The following is a 20,954-nucleotide window of genomic DNA, read 5'->3' as shown; positions in this document are numbered from 1 at the left end:
TTTTGCAAAAAAAAAAAAAAAAAGGTGTCAACCCAGAAATTGCTGCAACAACTTATGAGACAAAATTGAGAATGGGAATGGCCTTCATATACTAACATCATAAAACACAATGTTTATTACTTGCTTACACAGTGGTGACAATGGTATATATCATTTCTATGTGACCCCCCCCCCCCCCCCCCCCCCCCCCCAAAAAAAAAAAAAAACCCACCCGTCCCACTAAAATTACAAAAATGGCTTTGTGTGGGTCTCAAAGGGTTAATGTAGATATCAGTAGTGGAGCAAGAAATGGTGAACTAATGCCCAATGCTATTCTGACATGTGTCACCCCTGCATGCCCCCCTTGGGCCACCCCAGTCAAAAAAGTCACGACAAACTGCATAACTGCATAAGCCACGCTTGCAGCCCTGTAACACTGGATTGAGGCACAGCAAGTTAAATGCTAAAGTCAGCATGCTTAGATGCTCATGATGAAGAGTCCTCCAAAAAGGTCAAGATACTTTGGCCTATAAAAGGCATGATCAATCACTTGTTATTGGATGGTATGCTTCTCAGTTAATATAACTGAATTGGTTGGTGATTTGCGAAAATGGTGAAATCAGAAATGTTTGGTTGCTTGCCAATCTCCTGGTAACCTTGCAAATTATGCCTGCCATTTGTGTCAAATAATGACTGCTGTGATGACTGGATACATTTCAAAGGTGGTGGAGGAAGAAGTAAGAACTAACAGCTGCAGATAAAAAAAAAAGAAGAGACAGGGTCAAGGTAAGATGGATGAAGGGGATGAAAAGACGAGGTAGGGTCAAGGGGTGATGGATGAAGAGGACAAGGGAGATGAAGGAAGGGGTCGAGGGGCATAAATGAAAGGGATGAAAACAGGTAGGGTGAGGGATGAAGGGGTCAAGGGAGGCTGGATTAAGGCAATCAAAAGAAGAGGTAGGATAAGATGAAAAGGATGATGAGGGTGAAGTGAAGAAATGGGTCCAGGACTAATGGATGGATGGATGAAGGGGGTTGAGTGGATGAAGAGAAGAGGTATGGTGGCGGGGTGATGGATGAAGGGGATGAAAGAAGAGGTAGGGTCGAAGTGAGATGGAATAAGGAAAGTAGGGGTCAAGCAGGATGAATGAAGGAGATGAAAAGAAGAGGTAGGGTCAAGGGGGATGGATGAAGGGGGAAGGATGAAGGAGATGAAAAGAAGAGGTAGGGTCAAGGGGGTTGGATGAAGGAGATGAAAAGAAGAGGTAGGGTCAAGGGGGATGGATGAAAGGGGAAGGACGAAGGATGAAGAAGATGAAAAGAGGGAGGGTTGAGGGTGGATGGACAAAGGGGTCAGGAGAGGAAGGACCAAGGGAATGAAAAGAAGAGGTCTGGTGGAATGAATAAAGGGAATGAAGAGAAGACATGTTGTGTTGTTGAGGGGTGATGGATTGTGATGGTTTTAAAGGAATGAAAAGAGGTAGGGTGGAAGGGTGATGGATGAAGGAGTCAGGGGGAAGAATGAAGGGATGATAAGAAGAGGTAGGGTCAACGGGTGATAAGGCCCTGCTTCCGAGCCGAAGTTCACTACTTTACTACTGTCATTTCAAAGGTTTAATAATTTGAGAAAGCATAGGATGGGCGAACAGATGTAAGGAAGTAATTGAGGAACTTGGAACAGATGTATGAAGGGGATCTTTCTCAGGAGTACAGCCCCAAACCAGTTATGATTCCCAGAGAGAGTCAGATTTAAAAGAACCAAGGTGAGTCTGCATATAACGGAGATTGTTACAATGTTATGACTCTAAGAGGGAGAAGTGATATGCCTGAGATGACCGATGGCCAAGGCTGCATCGTTTCAATTCCCCTGGACTATTGACTAAGAGAGAAAGAAGTATGAATTGCAGTGTGAAATTGGCTGGGATGTAGAGAAGGGTTGTAGGTAGATGCAGTCATGGCAAATGGAAAAGTATTTGCTGTGAGGACAGGTATGTGTTTTGTGAGGGCTGATCAGCATGGATAAGCTGAAATGGAAGGTAACCAAAAGCAAGGAACTGTTTCAATGAAAAAGCTGATTCCATCTGTGTAGGTATGGATAGAAGAAAAGCAGATTTTTGGAATTGCATGAGCCTGGGTGATACAATTGCAGAACGATGTAATGTCTAGAGAAGTGAAAGGCAATGGTATAAGTTGGAAATGTCTTGAAATGTTTCTGGGTGGTTAGAAAGGCTAAGAGAAAACTTAAGACAAGCAGTTAAGGATGGCTTCTTACGAGGCATTTAGTTTTCCAGCTGTTGAGCTGATTTTACTGAAAACTGTGGGACTAGTATGGGATAAATGTCAGATTCTGGGCTAGAGTCCAATTTTTTGAAAGGGGATGATTCTCTTGGGTTGTTGTGTTAGCAGTAAGGCACATATTTAGAAGGGCGGAGGTCATATTGCTCTATACTTGTGAAAGACGGGAAGAGAAAGGGATGGTGGGATGAACCTAGTCATGAAAAGACCGAAAAATTAGCTGTAAAAGGTCAAACACATATATATTTTTTTCACATAAACAAGCATTTGTTTTTGTCTTGAATGATTTTCTTACATAAATATTAAATGAGTGTTGTTAGAAGGAGCCTGAAATCTAAGATATGCAATGCCAACCAAAATAACTGAATTAATAATTGATAATGATAAAAAATAACTTGAAACTAGAAACCATACAACATAACACCCGCTATGGAGAACTAGTGACACGAACTGTGGCCATGGAGGAAGTGGAGTCACAGTGATGTCACATCTGACAATCCTGCAGGTGGATGGGTCTAGCCAGGTTGTCACAAGCTTGCTCAGCCACAGCAAACACAGCATCTCCCAGTTGGAACGACCTGAGCTGTTGTTGCTGCAGATGAAAGGTGTGCCTTTTCTCATTTAGAGTGCGTTGGAGATGAGGCAGGGCCCACTCTCTGATGTCTGGCTTGGATTGTTGTTATGGAGACAACAGGTCCCAGGAATGGTGGATCCAGCATAAACTTGAGGTATACTGCTGCCTCACACATCCTGCGTGTATTTGAAGCGTTGGTTGTGCACATTAATGCACTTGTGTGGTCTACTCATCCACCTCATTGTGCATTAGTACACTCCAATCAAAGCAAGATGAATGAAATTTGTCCGGCAGGATGACTCATTGTGTATGAATGCAGTTTCCCGTATAGTACAGTTTGGTGCCGCCAGACTCCTCACCTGCACTAAAAAACATGATCACATCACCCCGGTCCTCGCATCACTCCACTGGCTCCCCATCCGTCACCGCATCAACTATAAACTACTTCTAACTGTCTACAAATCCCTCCATGGTCTGGCCCCTACATACCTGTCTGACCTCCTGCACCACCACACCCCCTCCAGAGCTCTACGGTCAGCTGACCAGCTGCTGTTGGAGGTGCCCAGGTCCAGACTAAAAACAAGGGGCGACAGGGCCTTCTCAGTAGCAGCCCCCAGACTCTGGAACTGCCTCCCCCTCCACATCCGTGCAGCGCAGTCCCTAAATGTTTTTAAGTCTCACTTAAAAACCCACCTCTTTTCTCTTGCCTACAATTAAAGTTTTTTGTTGTTTTGTTTGTATTGTTTTGTTTTGTTTTGTTTTGTTTTGCTTTGTTTTGTTTTAGTCTCTTTTTACCTTTGTCAATTCTGTATTTTATTGCACTTTTTGCACTTTTATGTGAAGCACTTTGGTGCGGCTCAGCCGTCTGTAAATGCGCTATATAAATAAATTTGACTTGACTTGACTTGACTTGGTGATACATCAAGATAAATTGAGGATTAATGATCATGGGGGCATTTTGACAGAATAATACACAGTTCCACTTAACTGAGAAATCTGGTGAGTAAAGCAGAGGCATATTTGTTTTGTGTTAAAAATGTTGTTGTGGTTCATGCTGGGATGGTGGCTCAACAAGCCATTAACTTTTAAGTTTGAGTAAATTACTTTCTAATTTTTTTTGTTCTATTTATTGTACAATAATAGAGAAAAGATGTGGCATATGATGGTTCACTTGAATGATAGCTTTTCTAGCTTTAGTTATTAAAGTTCTGCCAGGTAAACTCTGGTATTGGCTGAATGTTTAGGAACTTGTGTACTACATTTCTGCTGCTGAATGACAGCTGACTGGAAAATATGAGATTCAAGAGTGGGAATGCATTGCCACCAACTGACGGCATTTTTAAACAAAGATTAGGCATTCATATCATACACAGGTTTGAAAGCACCTTAGAACAGCAGCTTTTAGGCAAAATGAGGCCTCCTAAAATGCTGGGTCCTTGTGCTGCTAAATACTCAGAAGAATGCAGCAAAAATAATTATTCTGTGATTAAATGGGTTTTCTTTTAATCAGGCCAACTGTACCCTTGTATTAACTAGAGTGTGGCTGGACTTCCATCTGTTCCCTCACTAATGCCAAAGACAAATAGGGACCTGTGCACAAGATAGCCCTTATATCCTTCATTTGATTGGCACAAAGTACATTTCAACTACTTTTGTTACTGTAACTGGCCATGACTCTTTGTGCACTAACACCTGATGAAATTATACTTTAAAGTGGCACTCAATATCTCTTTCCAAACAACAGATCGAATGATGGTGAATGTGTATTGTCAAAAGTGTCGCTTGCAGTAATGATCTAAAAGAGAATTCACACAAACTCTGCAGTGCTGCTCAGCTCTCATCTTTTTTATTTTTCTCACACCATTAATGTTTTGGTTCAATCTCAGGGTTTTCCTCAACGTGCCATTCAGCAGCGTATTCTATACAGATAATGTACTTTTTCAGGCCCAAGTATTATCTGAGTAAAATATGTCAATATCTGTTGTAGACCAGCTGTCAGAATGACAGCACTGCTAACCTCATTCAAGCCTTCATTCATGTTTTCCACAGTTTAGTCCACAATTTTCCAATAATCCAATCACAACACCTAAACAAACCAACTATTCTTCAGGAAATATGTTAGCATGTCTCAGAGCTTTAACTGTTTCAGTGTAGCCTTCTCCTTAGATACAGAAACCTTGGGAGTTTGCTTGTGGTTGTGTATTTTTTTGAGTTTCTCTCTGAGTTGCAGGTATTGGTGGAGTAAAGGCTGATGCTGCAAACCTGACTGACTTGTTGGTAGTATGAGAATCTGGTGTATTTATTGCAAATAATTTCTGTTATTGAACTGTAAATACAGATTTTTGATTTGATTTCATGATTTTTGTTCTTTTGTGGGAATCTGCAGTAAAACCCAAAATAGATTTTTGCAACACATTGTCACCCCCAAGCTGGGCACCCCTTAGTGTCAGATATGGGAACTCAAAGTATGCTAGAAATTTCGTCTTAAAACCCACTTATGCAGTTTTCTGACATTCACCGAAGTTTTTCTAATGTGGGATTTTTTGGGAAGAACAAAATATGAGCAAACTTACACACATCTGAGTGCTGACATGTTTGTACATGGTATACATGTATCTATAATATTATATATATATATAATTGGCATTTGAATCAGAACTAATAATAATTTACTGTACTGCATTAATATTATTTTTGTCATTTATAATATCATTTTTATATATTTGTCATGTGGTTTATTTTCACAAAGCACTGTGGTATTTTTAGACAAAATAAAACTCCTTAAACACCAAACAAACTTAATGTTTGTAAACAACAAACAAACTTAATGCCAAACTTGTTTGGCATTAACTTCCTGTAGATGTAATTTTTCTTTAAAGCTATTTAAGTTTAAAAAAAAATTGAAATCAGATACCCCACCCTCTTCAGACGTTCGTTTGGAATTCTTTACATAATTCTCTCAACTTTTCTTTTCAATTTCTGTATGTGACTGATTCATCATTCTAAGAACACAGATAAAAAAGGCTCCATCTCATAATCAGGGATGCTCCCTTGATAGGACAGGTCCTTGTTAGTCATTGCATAAATGGACAGGTCCTACATTTAATTCAGCACTGATGTCAGGAAGAAATACTTTTATACATTTTTAAAAATATATTTCATAAGTTTCTTTAAAAATAAGTAGCATACTTTGCCACTGAGGTCGGTTATCATTTTTTAAACTAAGACCATCGTTCCTTGACTTTGAGACACACCTAAGCAGTTTAGTTGTCCAAGAACACATCCAGAATAAATCTTCCTTTCAATAAAATGTTTAATTAAAGTAAAGTATATTACTTTACACTAAAACCTAGTGTGTGGTTATTTTTTTTATATATTTTTTTTTCAGAAATTATTTTCAAAATGTATTTCAAAATAAGAGGGTCACTCCCAAGCTGGGCATAAGAAAAAATAAATTTCTGTAGCTATGCACTGAACACTTTTTTTCCTATTTTTGTAACTAGTGTGAAATGACGGCTTCGTGGTGTTATTATACTGTCAGGCGGTGTGTATGATCTGGAAGTATAGCGTTTTCTTTTCAAGTGGATGAAATGGTTTTGAGGCGAATCTTTGATTTTGCCCGAAAAGTCTATGTTTTTTTTAATGGCGGACAAATTTGAAGATATAGATTTGTGTTTACACTTTTTTCCCAAAAGGCGAAAAACTGTAATAGTTAACCAACTCCAAAAGATGGCAGTAATGCAACACTAAGTATGCCAGCTGCCGTTTAACCTCAAAGAAGAAGTTAAGAGGCGGAACCCTGTTTGTTGGTCGAAATTACACCACGGAGCAATATCAGTGTGACTCCACGATGGCAGCTCCTTCGACAACACATGTGCAGTTCTCTGGTGAGTTTTGGTTTGAGATTTGCTATTGTTGACTCTTAAAACACGACAGATGTTTTTGTTACTTATTTTTAATTCTACAGATATACGCTGTCTAATTAGCTAGCGTTATTTCCTTTGCTGTGCTGTATGTCAAGACGTTAGTTCTGCTCCTGCTAGATAGCCACTTAGCTCAAATGTAGCCTCACTACCTAAAACTGTACAGTTCCATGTTTTATGTTCCACAAAAGTAATGCGGCACTGCAGGCAAGTACTAGCTAACAACCATTACCTGTCACAGGAGGAAGGGAAGTCTTTCCAGTGATGTTCTTACCAAGTTCTCCGTGGTCACGTGGACAAACAACATTTAAAGACTTTTATTTTGTGATCTTGCCAAAAATAATAAGGAAAAAACTGTATGTTTCCATGCTTGTCGATAAGAATTTGACATCGCAAAACATTTTGAGTACGTTCCTCGTTTTGAAATGTAAGTTTCCCTGTTGCGTGTCTATTATTATAATAACTATTATTATTTCCAAAATGCTGGACAGAAAGTCGAATGTACATTTCAAAAGTCTAACCACTTAAGCAATAACACCAAAACCACAGACAAAAGGCCAAGATGTATGTATGCTGGATTGAATGGATTTATGAACCCCCCCCCCCCCCTCTCTCTCTCTCTCTCTCTCTCTCTCTCTCTCTCTCTCTCTCTCTCTCTCTCTCCACAATTGTTAAAACACGACACCCCCATATTCTCTGAACCACATACTCACTACCCAAAACGCATTTATCAAGTAATTCACGGTTTTGCACTTTAATGCACCTGTGTTGCAAATTGGTAAACACGTTTGGTAGAAGCTGTACACAAATATCTCAGCTATCATTGTTTTTAATGACTCAAAACTGTAGATTAAATTTGTGGCAATTTGAGGCACAAACTGTTGCTGCTGCAAAAACACAATGCTACTCTGTTCTTTAATTGTTAATTTTCACTTTTGCTTGTATGTTTTGATTAGATCATATACCTTACCACCTTCTCCTTTTATGAAAGATTTTGAATAAAAAGCCTTCATGCAAAATTAAATTGAAAGACTTTAATTAAATAAATGAAACCCTAACTCTTTTTTGGTTGACATGCTTTTTAACTAAAATGTGTAAGGTATTTTCTCAGTAAAGCCTTGTATCCTGGTCTTGCACAACAGCAGTAATAATGTATATTTCCTTGTGTGACTCAGGAGACGATGCACTGCATCAGTTTCAGGACAACGACGAGAGTGATATTGAAGAAGTGAGCAACGATGATGGAGAGAGTGATGACGCAGATAATGAGGAAGATGGTGAAGGAGGGAGTAATGGGGAGGAGGCAGAGGATGAAGATGGAGGAGAGGATGAAGATGGAGGAGAGGATGAAGATGGAGGAGAGGATGTAGATGGAGGAGAGAATGAAGATGGAGGAGAGGATGGTGAGGGAGATGACGGCAATGCCAATGCTGGATGGGCAGAGGCCATGGCAAAGATCTTGGGGAAGAAAATCCCTGACAGCAAAATCAGCATCCTGGTTAAGAACAAAGAGCTGGACAAGATGAAGGAGAAAGAAAAAGAGGAGCAGCTGGAGAGAAAGAAACAGGTGATGCGACTGCTTTATTCTTTATTCACTAGTGTGTCTGTGCATTCATCATAGTTTAATTATGTAATTATGTTTGTTGTTACTGAGAATTGTTGATCATTGAACAGTAGGGCTGGGCGATACGGTCCTAAAAGAATATCACAACATTTCAGGATATAATATTTCTGTAATAACAATGTTCTTGACAATATGACAAAATACTGACAAATGTATAGATTTTTTATATGATATGATTTATTATTTTTGAGTCTGTATGGATAAAAATCGTACAACAAAATAGAAATGAACCATAACAACAGTACACAAACACACAAAATGTACTTTTGACTCTTCAGTGCAAAATGGAAAATAATAAACATAATTCTGCAAATGTCAGCGGTTGAATGTAACGAAGTACATTTACTTCAGTACTGAAGTTAAGTACAATTTTAAGGTACACCTACTTAACTTAAGTATTTCCATTTATGTAACTTTATGCTTCTACTTCACAACATTTTAAAGGCAAATACGCACTTAATTTAGCTGCCAGCTTTAGTTAATTCATACATCAAGATTTAACATAAAATATGAGAAAACATTTTTATAAATTAAACGACATAAAAGTATAATCAGTAGTTGAAATGAGTGCTACCTTGACGACAGTAAAATGCTGCTTTCATAAATGCATCAAAAATAATTATCCAGAAATATATATAGAAAACTAAGTGGGGTCCTTCTGCATAATTAGTACTTTTACTTTTGTTACTGTAGGTACATTTTGTGGCTGCTACTTTTCAGTAAGTTTTGCATGCAACGATCAAGAAGTAGGAATGTTGGCATTAATGCCATACGCATTTTTTTGTCATAAAAAATATACCAGTATTACAGTGACTGAAACAATATGGCACGTCTCTATTGAACACCTTCTAAATCAATGTAACACTAAAGTAAATTTGGCATACAAGTGATTCACGTCGAGATCACATTATAGCGGACGCTCCACATTTGTGTCTTTTGTACTTGCATTGTAAAGAGCTTGAAATCATCTCTCAGACAATATCGAAAAACTTTATTCTCTCACATATCCAGTGATGTGATTCCACATTGCCTCCATATTCATCACACAGCTGAAAGCAGCACTGTTTCATTTGAATCCAGACTTAAGAGGCATTTTGGCAAAGGTTGAAAATCTAAATTGAGCTGCGGTTATACCATGTTCAAATACTTGAAAAACTTGAGATTTATTACATCTGCCATAGACTTTTGCTGTCTGGGAATTCAAAAGTACTTCTGAGGTGGAGCATATGTCATGTATTTGTTTTATTATTATTATTATTATTATTATTATTATTAATAATAATAAAGTTTTACAAAACAATTCTTAAAGTATGGAAGGCACTAAAAACTCAATTTGAATATACAGGCACCTTATGTGCTGCCAAGTTGAAGATGTTTGAAGCATTAACATTTTTAAAATATAATTTAAATTATTGTCTCCTGTCATTGCTACAAATGAGTCAGGACAGACATGGATGGTTTTTATTATAGTCAGTTGAGCGTCAGCCAATAAATAAAAAGATAAATGTTGCAGATCATATCAGCGACCGTTAATTAATATTCCATGAGTAACTTGATGACTGGATGAAGTGCCGTCTGCTGAATGGTGTGGGGTTAAGACAGATTTTTGTCATGCAGGGCTACAGTCTGAATGCAGCTTAAATGAGCAGGTACATTGGTGCAAAATCTAAGAAAGTCAAAGGAATGACAGATAGGGAACACTGAAATGTAAAAGTATTGCACAAGCTGCCTGAAGTAAGACTACAGGAGCAGATGCAGACAGGTGATGTTCTCCAGCATCAACGTTTTGGAAGCTAAACCTGGAGATTTTTTTGTACCTGTGTCCATTAGGTTGACAAGAAGAGAGCGTGGGAGATGATGTGCAGGGAAAAACCTGACATAGTAAAGGACCGTGAGACTGAAAAAGCTCTACAGAAAATCGCTACCAGGTGCGTATACGTTGAGGTTCAGCTCAACATTCTCTGAAAAAAGTTTCAAACCTGATTGCAGCCTGTATTGTCCTGTTCAGAGGGGTGGTGCAGCTCTTCAACGCCGTGAGGAAACACCAGAAAACAGTTGATAGCAAGGTGAAGGAATTTGGTGGCTCAGAAAGGAAGAAGGCCAAGTTTCTGTCATCGGTCTCTAAGAAAGACTTCATCGATGTGCTGAGAAGGACAGGGGGAAGCAGCGGAGTCACTGGCAAGACGGAAAAGGATGCTGTAAGTACATTTATGCTCTGACTGTTTTTAGATATGCCTGCCCCCCCCATTGATTATTGATACATTGATTCCTCATGATATATCCTCACTATGAATTCATATTTTAGAATCAATACTTACATGTGCACCGGTCTGTTTTCTATATTCTGTTCAGGGTCATGGAGTTAAAATTGCTTTGATAAATTAGGGCCCCGATATTTAATCCATTGCAGTGTTATTTTTCAGAATAGATCAATACTTCACCTTTTCGTGGCTCTTTTTAAGAAACTGCAATTTTACTCTCATGGCGTCACTAGCGTTGTTTCCATCAACGGATTTTGATGCACATTTTGAAGATTTGCATAAGGAAAGCTTAATGGAAACACCAAAATTTGAAAAAGAACTTTCGAAAATGCACAAAAGTTTTAATCCTTACTTGAGGTGGGTTTTTTTTATTTCTAAGTAGTTAAAGCACTTTTTCGAATAAGGTCTGACGTAGTGAACATTGAACTCATGACTGATCAGTTGTTTCTGAAGACTACTCTCCATTTTCCTGCCATCTCTAGCCAGAGTTAACAACCTCTTCTATGTTATTTTTTCTCTCTTGCTCAATCTCTTCTATTTTCTGTCTCACATAATCTCTTCTTCTACTGTTTAATGATGGAATAGACTACGGCAATACATTACACTGCCATCATCTGACCAAAATGCATTCATGCAGCTTTGTTTATTTGCTCTAAACTAGTTGATAGAAACGTCCCTAATTAGTTTTTTCTTTAAAGCAACATTTCAAAATTTGGCTTAAAAATTGGATTAGATTTTAATGGAAACACGGCTACTGTTGCTTCTGAAAATGTTGATGAAACGGGGAGCAGAGCGAGAAGCACATACTAAAGCTAAAGCCACTTGTGTCTGTGCAGGCTGCTGTAGCCGAGGAGAAGCCTGCCTGGAGTGTTCTCACAGACGACTTTATGATGGGAGCCACCATGAAAGACTGGGATAAAGACAGTGACGGAGAGGAGGCTGATGCCCCCGTAGGAGGCGGGGCGGAGGAAAGTGACTCAGACTAATACCATCCACCACCTGACACCAAGTCTGTGATGCCTTGAGTGACATTCTGAGGAACAGAACTGCTGACCTGCTGAGAACACACTCAGGAACAGGCTTCACATGTCTGTGTCTGGAAACCAATGCATGGTCAACTAATGCCGTGGCCCCACTCCTCATCAGTGTGTTGACTGCACAGAAAGCAGAGAGAAAAGCTAGAAACGGCTTAAGTTCTTGTTCGGCAAGAAAACACTTTTATACCATCTGACAGTCTGATATTAGTTGCTGAATATATGTGCAGAGAAGGTATGGTATGGTAATGTACAACATTCTATAGCTTAAAGATGTAAGAAGAACTAATATGTGAAATTTGCCATAAAGGGAACATAAAGATCTATTTAACTTCCTCCGCTTTTCCACCAGCATGGGAATGGTTCCCTTCCAGTTTTTGCACCTAATATTGAACAATTCAGAGAAACGGACTAAAAAACAGTTATTTCTGAAACAAATATTTTTTTTCCAGCTGGAACCCCAAAAATAGCAGCTTTTTCTGAACTACAGTGGGTGTGCCATATTTTATGGTTGGAAAGAGTCCTGCATGTGATATCCTTCTTATAAATAATTCTGTAAGTCTCTCCCTGTGTGTGTAATAACTGACAAAAGCTTGCAGGTAGTCAGGCCGTCAGGCTACTACTGTTTACGCCCTCCATTAATGATACATCTTTGATTACAATGGTCCCATTAAAATCTGGTTCGCTAGATATCACAAAGGTTCCAAGAATCCTGAACAGAACTGTTTTTTTAAAGAACCAGAGCTTGTGGAGAAGGGGTTTGAGTGAATTTGCAGGTCCGGAGCTACTGCTCTTAATCATAGAGTCAGCATCAGTTTACTCCATTTTTGTCTATATTGTACTTCATTATTGAACTTGGTGAAAAGGAATGTTTTGTACAGCTTTGGTTGAATAAACAACCAGTTAATTTCTCCCTGTCAGGGCTTTGTGTCCTTTCTGTAGACTGGACTTGTAATTAGTCATAGACTTTCTAAATCTCTCTGCATCATCCATGAGGCAGTTAAGTGTTGGGAGGTGATCTCTTTAGGGTCAGAATGGAGAGGTGGGCTATTAACAGCTACTCAGATAATTAACATATGGCATGTGAATGTTATTTATACAGTATATGGTCCGTATATAACAAAAAGCATTGAGTTGCTGCCATGTGTTTACAAGCAGTTGCACATCTACCTAATAAAGTGGCCGCTTAGTGTACATGTGTATGAGGCTACAGCCTACATTACATTTAAATATATTTGTTCAGGTTCAATCTGACCGGTACGAAACATGGGCCAGCAACTGAAGATGGTAAAAGGAAAAATATATCCATCAAAGACGGACATAATTGTCAGTGAACAAGCAAAAAAAGCATAAAATGCTTAAAAAAAATACCCTGTCCATTTTTCCCTTGTTGAAAAATAGTTTCTGTGGAACATTAGTCACCCCCTCCCCGACAATATATTATGACATGGTACCAATTGATTCTTTAGATCTTCTAGTTCCATATGATATCAATATCTTCTCTGTAGCCGTAAAATTGAGTCCACTGCAGCTTCTGAACAAAAAACCCTTCCGATATGTAATTTGCCAAGGGGAAATCCCACCAGAATTTTTTTTTTTTTAAATGGCAATGCAAAATTGTAGTAAAAGGTGATGAGGGCTTCCTCTATATGACCAGCGCAGTAACAGCAAGTCTTGCATGTTGATATGCAAGATACGATGGTACACAGACTGAATCCTAACCACAGAAAAATCAACTTTGTAGCAGAAAATAAGAACTACAACATTCAACAATTCTGCTCATTTTCCCAGGCAAGTTGGTGAGTTAATGAGAAAACAAGGGTGCACTCTGTTCACTGTCTTCCCAGCCCTACTGAAGCTTTCCTATATATTTTATTAGATATTTTAGATGTTTTAACTCTAATCTGTTTTAGAAATCTGAAACCCTCTTCTCTGCCCTGACTGAATGAGGAAATTAGGATTTTAAAGAGACAGTGCAGAAAAGCTGAGAGGAGGAGGAAAAAGGATAAACTCAGTGCCCCCCTGGCTTCACTTAAACAGTTCATGTTCAACTATCAGCTCAAAGTCAGAGAAGCAAGAAACCCTTTTCAACACTATCAAATCTGTCACTGGCCCGCCAACTAATCAACCTGTTGATTCCTCCCCGGAAAAATGTGAACAATTCTTTAACCATTTTATCAACAAAACAGAAGTGATACGCCAGCAGTTTAAACCCATATTCAGAGACTGATTCCTTTTCTGACTCATCGCTCACTCACTTTGAGGAGATATCTCTGTCCACCCTGGAATGCACTGTTGCACTTTCCAAATCATCCACCTGCCTTTCAGATTGTTTGCCCATTTGGATTTTAAAAGCTGTATTTCAGACAGTTGGTGCTGTGACTTTAGCTATTATTAACTGCTCCCTGTCATCTGGAATTGTCCCCTCCTATTTTAAACATGCTATTGTTAAGCCCTCTCTAGATCCCTCCATTTTAAACAATTTTAGACCCATTTCTAAGCTGCCCTTTTTATCAAAGATTTTAGAAAAATGTGTGTCCACTCAGTCGATTTATTTTTTGAATGACAATATGATTTCTGAAAAGTCTCAGTCTGGTTTCCGTCCCCTGCACAGTACTGAGACTGCTCTGGTCAAAGTGTCCAATGACTTGCTGCTGGCAGCTGATGCAGGTCTGTACTCCATTTTAGTTCTTCTTGACCTCAGCTCAGCTTTTGATACAGTGGACCACAGTGTTTTAATCAGCCGTCTGAAAAACAGTATTGGTATCAGTGGTGCGGCGCTGGACTGGTTCTTATCATACCTGTCAAATAGATCATTCTCTGTCATGCTTGGTGATGCATCCTGCTCTTGTGCTCCTCTTTCCTGTGGGATGCCCCAGGGGTCCATATTGGGTCCCCTCCTATTCAGTATTTATATGCTTCCCTTAGGAGAAATCATACACAATCATGGTATAGATTTCCATTGCATTGACACCCAGTTGTATGTCCCTCCAAGGCCTGGATCAACAGATGTGTCCCACATAATGTCCTGTCTGTCTGACATCAAAAACTGGATGTCCACATTTTTTTTTTACAACTCAATGACTCCAAATCTGAAGTACTAATAATAAAACCCTCTGGCTCTAACAAGAGCATTGCAAATAACCTCACCTCTACTCTGGTGGCTCTATCAAATTTTGCAGTTTGCAAAGAGGCCCGCAACCTTGACAGACAGTTGTCCAGTCCTGTTTCATACAACTTAGGCTACTTACCAAAATCAGGTCATTTCTCTGCCGTGCAGACTTGGAAAAAGTCATTCATGCTTTTATTTTTTCCAGGCTTGATTATTGCAACGCACTTTATACCGGCATCAGCAAACTTAATATTCACAGACTTCAGCTAATACAGAACGCTGCCGCCAGGCTGTTAACCCGCACTACAAGAAGGGAGTACATCCCACCAGTCCTTGCTGCCCTCCACTGGCTACCTGTGAGTTTTAGAATTGATTTTAAGATTTTACTGCTTGTTTTTAAAGCCCTTAATGGTCAGGCTCCTGCTTACATTACAACCTACTTACTCCCTATGAGCCTGACCGCTGCCTGAGATCATCCAGCAGTTCCCTACTAGTGGTTCCTAAATCCAGACTGGTCATAAAAGGTGACCGAGTCTTTGCTGTTCGGGCCCCAAAGCTTTGAAACAACCTGCCTGGAGATCTCAGGCTCAGTGTCATCTTTTAAATCTCTTCCTAAAACTCACTTTTATCGTATTTCCTTTTATTGACCTTTTCCTTCTGTTACATTGTTATATAAATTGTTTAATTGTTTTATTTATGTGTTCTTAATTGCATTTTGTTTTATTGTCAAGCACCTTGTCACTTTGTTTTGAAAGGTGCTATAAAAATAAAATAATTATTATTTCCTGAGGCTCAGACGTGCACTCTTCGATACTCAAGTCAATCCCAAGGATGTCCTCAATAGCGAGACCAGGCAGTCTAAAGGGAGTGTACTAACAGCTCGGAATGGGGAATCTGTTTTTTTTTAGCGGCGGGGACCTCAGAATAAAGAGCATATTGATTCATCCGCTACACATCACCTTTATAGACCAAAAAAACAGCAGTGGACGGCTCCTCTCTCTGTTGCAGGATGGAGAGATACAGAAGATCCTTCTCTCCTACAGCCATCAGGCTGTCTCATTCTAACAGAGCTAACACAATCACTGGATTTCCCCTCGGGGATAAATATAGTAATTTTGATTTGATTTGATTTGATTTGATTTTGATTGGTCATATATTGATATGTCATTTGTCAGATCAGGTGAGTTCAAGGCCATAATATGTCTCCAAGGATTCAATTTATACATCTTACCAGGTTCCCTGTTTGTGTCATAATTGACATGAGCTTCGAAAGAACACATTATTTGGCTGTGGTCTGAAACAGGATTGCGGTCAAACAGTTAATGCATTAAAAGTGGAGGGCTCCATGTCAGTGCATAGAGTGCATAGTCTACTTACTAGACCAAGGAGGTGAGGAGCATGTAAATCTACACTTAACTTTGTACTTGTTTTTTTATTTTTTTTATTAAGGGGCTTACTGTGGCTGGCACTTGCTGGTGGCACAGCCATTGGAAATATTTAGGCAGGATGTTATCAGCATAGCAGGAGGACAGCAGCAGCCTGTCTGCACCACACTGGACGCTTGTCTGTTATGGCAATGCGGTGGCCTGCCACTCCGGAAGGCTGCTTTTTATCCTGGACCTGTTGACACAGCCTGGGGAACAGGCAGCTGTGACGCATCATTTACCAAATCTGCTCGGTCTCTTTATGAAACTTCTGTCTACTTTGCTCTGGGCCAACTGAAGCTTCCAATTCAACTTCTGGCTTGAATTGTGACTGTCACATGAAACGTCACAGTTGAAAATCCAATACAACACTTGAAGGCTTTACAGGAAAGGCTTGTCAGAATAAGACTGAATACAGTTTTTTTTTTTTTAAACAATGGACAATTATTAACATTTCTGTAAACGTACCATTGTTTGATGTTTGTGTAATTTTCAACTACAGTCCTTTGGCAAATTGGGCCTGCGTTGGGGGTTTATCTAGCCAAGGTTGTGAAGTTATTTGGGTCTTTTGCTTAAATCACTGTTTTTTTTAATTATTAATGCATATATATATATATATATATGTACATTTCATCAAACTTATGTCTTAACAATGGTGCAATGCTATCATGAATGAAAGAAATGATGATCAAAGCTATGAAAAATATATATAAAACATAATTGCAATTTAACCCCCCCTGAAAAACTGCTATTTGTTGAACTCCAGTGGTGTAACTTTACCCTGCTGTAGTGATATACAGTACTGTAAAGCTGAGCCTCTTTCACTCCCTACATTTGCACAAATGCTGTTGATGCTGCATCTCTAGGATGTCTTGAAGAAGAGGGAGCAGGAGAACCTAAAGCTGCTTCCACCACTGTCTTTTTTACTTCTTTACTTTTTTTTAACATTTTTTTTTTAATTATTTCTTTTTTTTTAATTATTATTTTTTTTATTATTTTTTAAACATTTTTATTAATTTTTTAAATTGTATTAAATTTTTTATTTTTCTATCCGGCTTTCTTTATCTCCGGCTTCTGCGCATGCGCGGCCTTTCTGCGCTTCTGCAGGTCCAGAAATACCGCTCATGCGCAGAACCGAAAAAAAAGAAGAAAAAAAAAAAGCCACGCATGCGCAGAAGCCGGAAAAACAGCGCATGCGCAGAAACGCTGAAAAGCCGCGCATGCGCAGAAGCGCCGGGAAAGCCGCGCATGCGCAGAAACGCAGAAAAAAATAATAAAGAATAAAGAAAAAAATAAAAAAAATAAAAAAAATAAAAAAATAAATACAAAATAAAATAAAATTTAAAATAAAAAAATAAAAAAATAACAATACATTTTTTTAAAATAAAAGAATTCAAGAAAATAAAGAAAAAAATGTAAAAAAAAATAAATGTAAAAAAAAGTAAAGAAGGAAAAAAGATGATGAAGAAGAAGTGTTCAGATCCTTTACTTCAGTAAAAGTACTAATACCACACTGTGAAATGACTCCACTCCGCTCATTTTCACTACAAATATATTATATATATAAATATAAATATATAAATATTAAATGTATCATGTTTTTCATTTTAAATCTTGACCTGAAAAGTAACTAAAGCTGTCAGCTGTATGTCTCAAAATGCAGTGGAGTAGAAGTATAAAGTTACATAAAATGTACATAAAAGTACCTCAAAATTTTACTTTAAGTCCAGTACTTGAGTAAATGTACATAGTTGCTTTCCTATGTTACCATTGCTACCTGCCTCTTCTAACTTATACATATCAGTTAAGAGTCCTCCTTCAGAAACTGTATGAGGATTAAAGGGATAATTTGTGCATTATTATACAAAACTTGGTACAATTATTGTCAATGCCCTCCTGAGGATAACCCTTTAAGGTTTTATTGATCGGCCCCTAGGTGGCACTGTGGTGGCAGTCTAATTTCATATTTGGTACCGTGGCCACACTATAACACTTAAGGCAATGAAATTCATAGGGGTGGTATAGACTGGCCCCTGTAACGCACACACCCCGACGGCAGCATGCCCCGACATGCGTGTACTGCGAGGGCCCGTTCAGTACTGCTTGCAGTCCTAGTTTCTTCTTATTATTACTCCTATTATTACAGATACTATCAATTCTATTATCATTGCACTCTATTCTCTGCTAATATAACTATCAGTTATTGTCATGTTTCTATGATACTATTACTCATAGTTCTGCTGTTATTTTCTTTCTGTCATATATACCACCCACACGACAACTATCATTAATCACAGACATCAGCCCCCCTCTATCTTTTGTAATATTATGAGTTTGATCTGTTCTGAACAAACAATATCTATTATGTCTGTCTGTCTGGGGGAGGGGAACCCTGTTGCTCTCCTTGAAGTTTTTCTTTATTAATTTTTTTTAGGAGTTTGCCCTTATCTGCTGATACATAAATGACAGATTAGGGAGAGAAGGTGTCATTTGCTTGTGATTTGGCTTTATATAAATAAAATGGAATTGAATTGAATTGAACGGAACTGAAATACAGTTCCAGTTCCTTATCTTTTACCCTAATGCCTCTGCTTAGTATCTGAAGCCGCACTTGCAGCAACTAGGAGTCAGCAATACATGAGAATCATTACTTTACAGAGTGTGCATCCCAGCAAGCAAGTGTGCGCAAAAAGTATGAGGCTGATTGTTACAGTAGTATGAGAGATAAGTTGCAAACTGACAGACAGATGAACAGATACACACACTCACACACACACAATCAAAAGCTTGATCCCTTCCAGGCCTACACCTGGGGAAGATTAAAAATGCTGTATGAATGGTATATTTATTTATTTTTTAAATCTGTGGACATTTCACTGTGGAGTTTCACAATCTGCAAGATGCAGTCAAAAAACTTTTCAGACGTGTGTCCCATGATGGGTGTAACCCCCTAGTAAAGGCACACAAGTAGGGGGTAGGTAGTATATAGTGAAGGGGCCATCGCTCCCTGCTTTACATCCCTGGCCCAATTTGGTTTTGCAGCTGGTGTGATCCTATTGCAAGATTCAATTAAATCTTGTTTATATAGCCCCAGAATCACAAAAGACAAGTTTGCCTCAAAATGCTTTACCATCTGAACAGATGATGGTCTCTAGTTAGTAGTTGCTTTTGAAAAATTAGTTTTTCTGTCCCAGTACTCAACATTTTAAAAGTACATTAATTATATACATAACATACAGTATAATGGAATAGTTGAACGTTCAATGAAAACTGAGCAAACTCAATCTGCTGATGGGTCATTCCACAGAAGACTTTATCGAGAGGGCTGTGGATATTAGAACTAGATTTACATAAATTTACCCACCATCATGGATTGACAGAGCATATGAGTTGGTCCTCAAAAAGACTGAGACAAAAGAATTTGAAACAAAAATAAAACCTGTTACCTATAAATACACGACACTCTGTCCACTCCAATGCCATAAAATTAATCTCTAAATAGAAACCTGAGAATATATATATATATATTGAAACCGGAGAATATATATTAAAACCTGAGAATATATGTTGAAACCTGATAATATATATTAAAATATGAGAATATATATTGTAACCTGAGAATATATATAAAAACCTGAGAATATATTTTGAAATTCAGGGAATATATTGAAATCTGAGAATATATATTGAAATCTGAGAACCTTTAATCAGCCTATGAGCAGTAGAATATCAGTGCTCTGATGAGACGTAAATACATAGATACATAATGTAACATAATGAACACGTCATCACCACCTGAAACCTGAGATATTTATTGAAAGTCTCAGAATATCTAATGTTGGTGCTACAACAAGTGACTAGTTAATGGTGCTAATGGTTATCTAAAACACTGAGGTGATTATTATTGTTATTATTTTTTATTTATTTATTTTCAAAAAACATTTGCCTGATGAATGTCTAGCATCTATAATGCTTCGATAAATATATTTTATCTTGAAGGTTAGACTTGCGGGAGTCTTCCTCATATAATCTAGCCTACTATCCCTCTCCTACACATCTGTCCATGAAATAAATGTGCAAAGTTTTGTGGTACCGCTTTAGTGACACCAACTGTTGATCAGCAGCCTCTGGATGCAGAGAGTCATGGCTGTCAGGCCAGCAACAGGCTTTGGCAAATCATTTCTAAAAAGTGAGAATTTCTAAAGGGTGTGAATGTAAATTCAGCCGCTACACACAGGCTCAGAGTGTGTGGGATTGCACAGAGGAAACAAGGCTGAAGGAGAACATGGGGGATCTGGATCCGTTTGTAACTTCTGATGAAGTCAGATCAGTTGACAAGCGAATAGAGAATACATTCTCTACAACACTCAGACTTAATCGCTGCTATGACGCCTGAAAATTTAGCATTTCCTGGCCACAACCCACCTGATCCTTGAAAATAAGATAGATGAGTCCAGATATGTTTATTAAGACATCGGTGACTGCAGTCAAGCTTAATCTGAAATGTCCCTAGTCCCTGGGAAAATTCCTGTAGTTGATAAAACCTATGTAGCCTGTCACAGTACTGATTCTGTTCCAACATATAACCTATCAGAACTCAACATGTTTGATATCCTGTCTTTGTGAGGAATTTAAAAATATTTCATTTTTAGATCGGTCAGCTACTGACTGACTATACCACATCTAGTGACACAGAGGCTCAGTGTGAATCTCTCACTGTTATGGTGT

The 20,954-nt window shown here is 38.4% G+C and overlaps 1 protein-coding gene across 1 annotated transcript; it reads left to right on the top strand.

Moving 5' to 3' along the window:
- Positions 1–6,608: 6,608 nt before the first annotated feature.
- On the top strand, positions 6,609–12,607 carry rrp15 (ribosomal RNA processing 15 homolog). The gene is made up of 5 exons (XM_059340187.1): positions 6,609–6,735; positions 7,947–8,338; positions 10,226–10,323; positions 10,404–10,593; positions 11,493–12,607. The coding sequence occupies exons 1-5, from the start codon at positions 6,699–6,701 to the stop codon at positions 11,640–11,642; spliced, it is 867 nt and encodes a 288-aa protein (XP_059196170.1). The 5' UTR covers positions 6,609–6,698; the 3' UTR covers positions 11,643–12,607.
- The last annotated feature ends 8,347 nt before the right edge of the window (positions 12,608–20,954 follow it).

Source organism: Centropristis striata, chromosome 8, assembly GCF_030273125.1.
Source record: "Centropristis striata isolate RG_2023a ecotype Rhode Island chromosome 8, C.striata_1.0, whole genome shotgun sequence".
Lineage (NCBI taxonomy): Eukaryota > Metazoa > Chordata > Actinopteri > Perciformes > Serranidae > Centropristis > Centropristis striata.
This window is presented reverse-complemented; position numbering and strand designations above follow the sequence as displayed.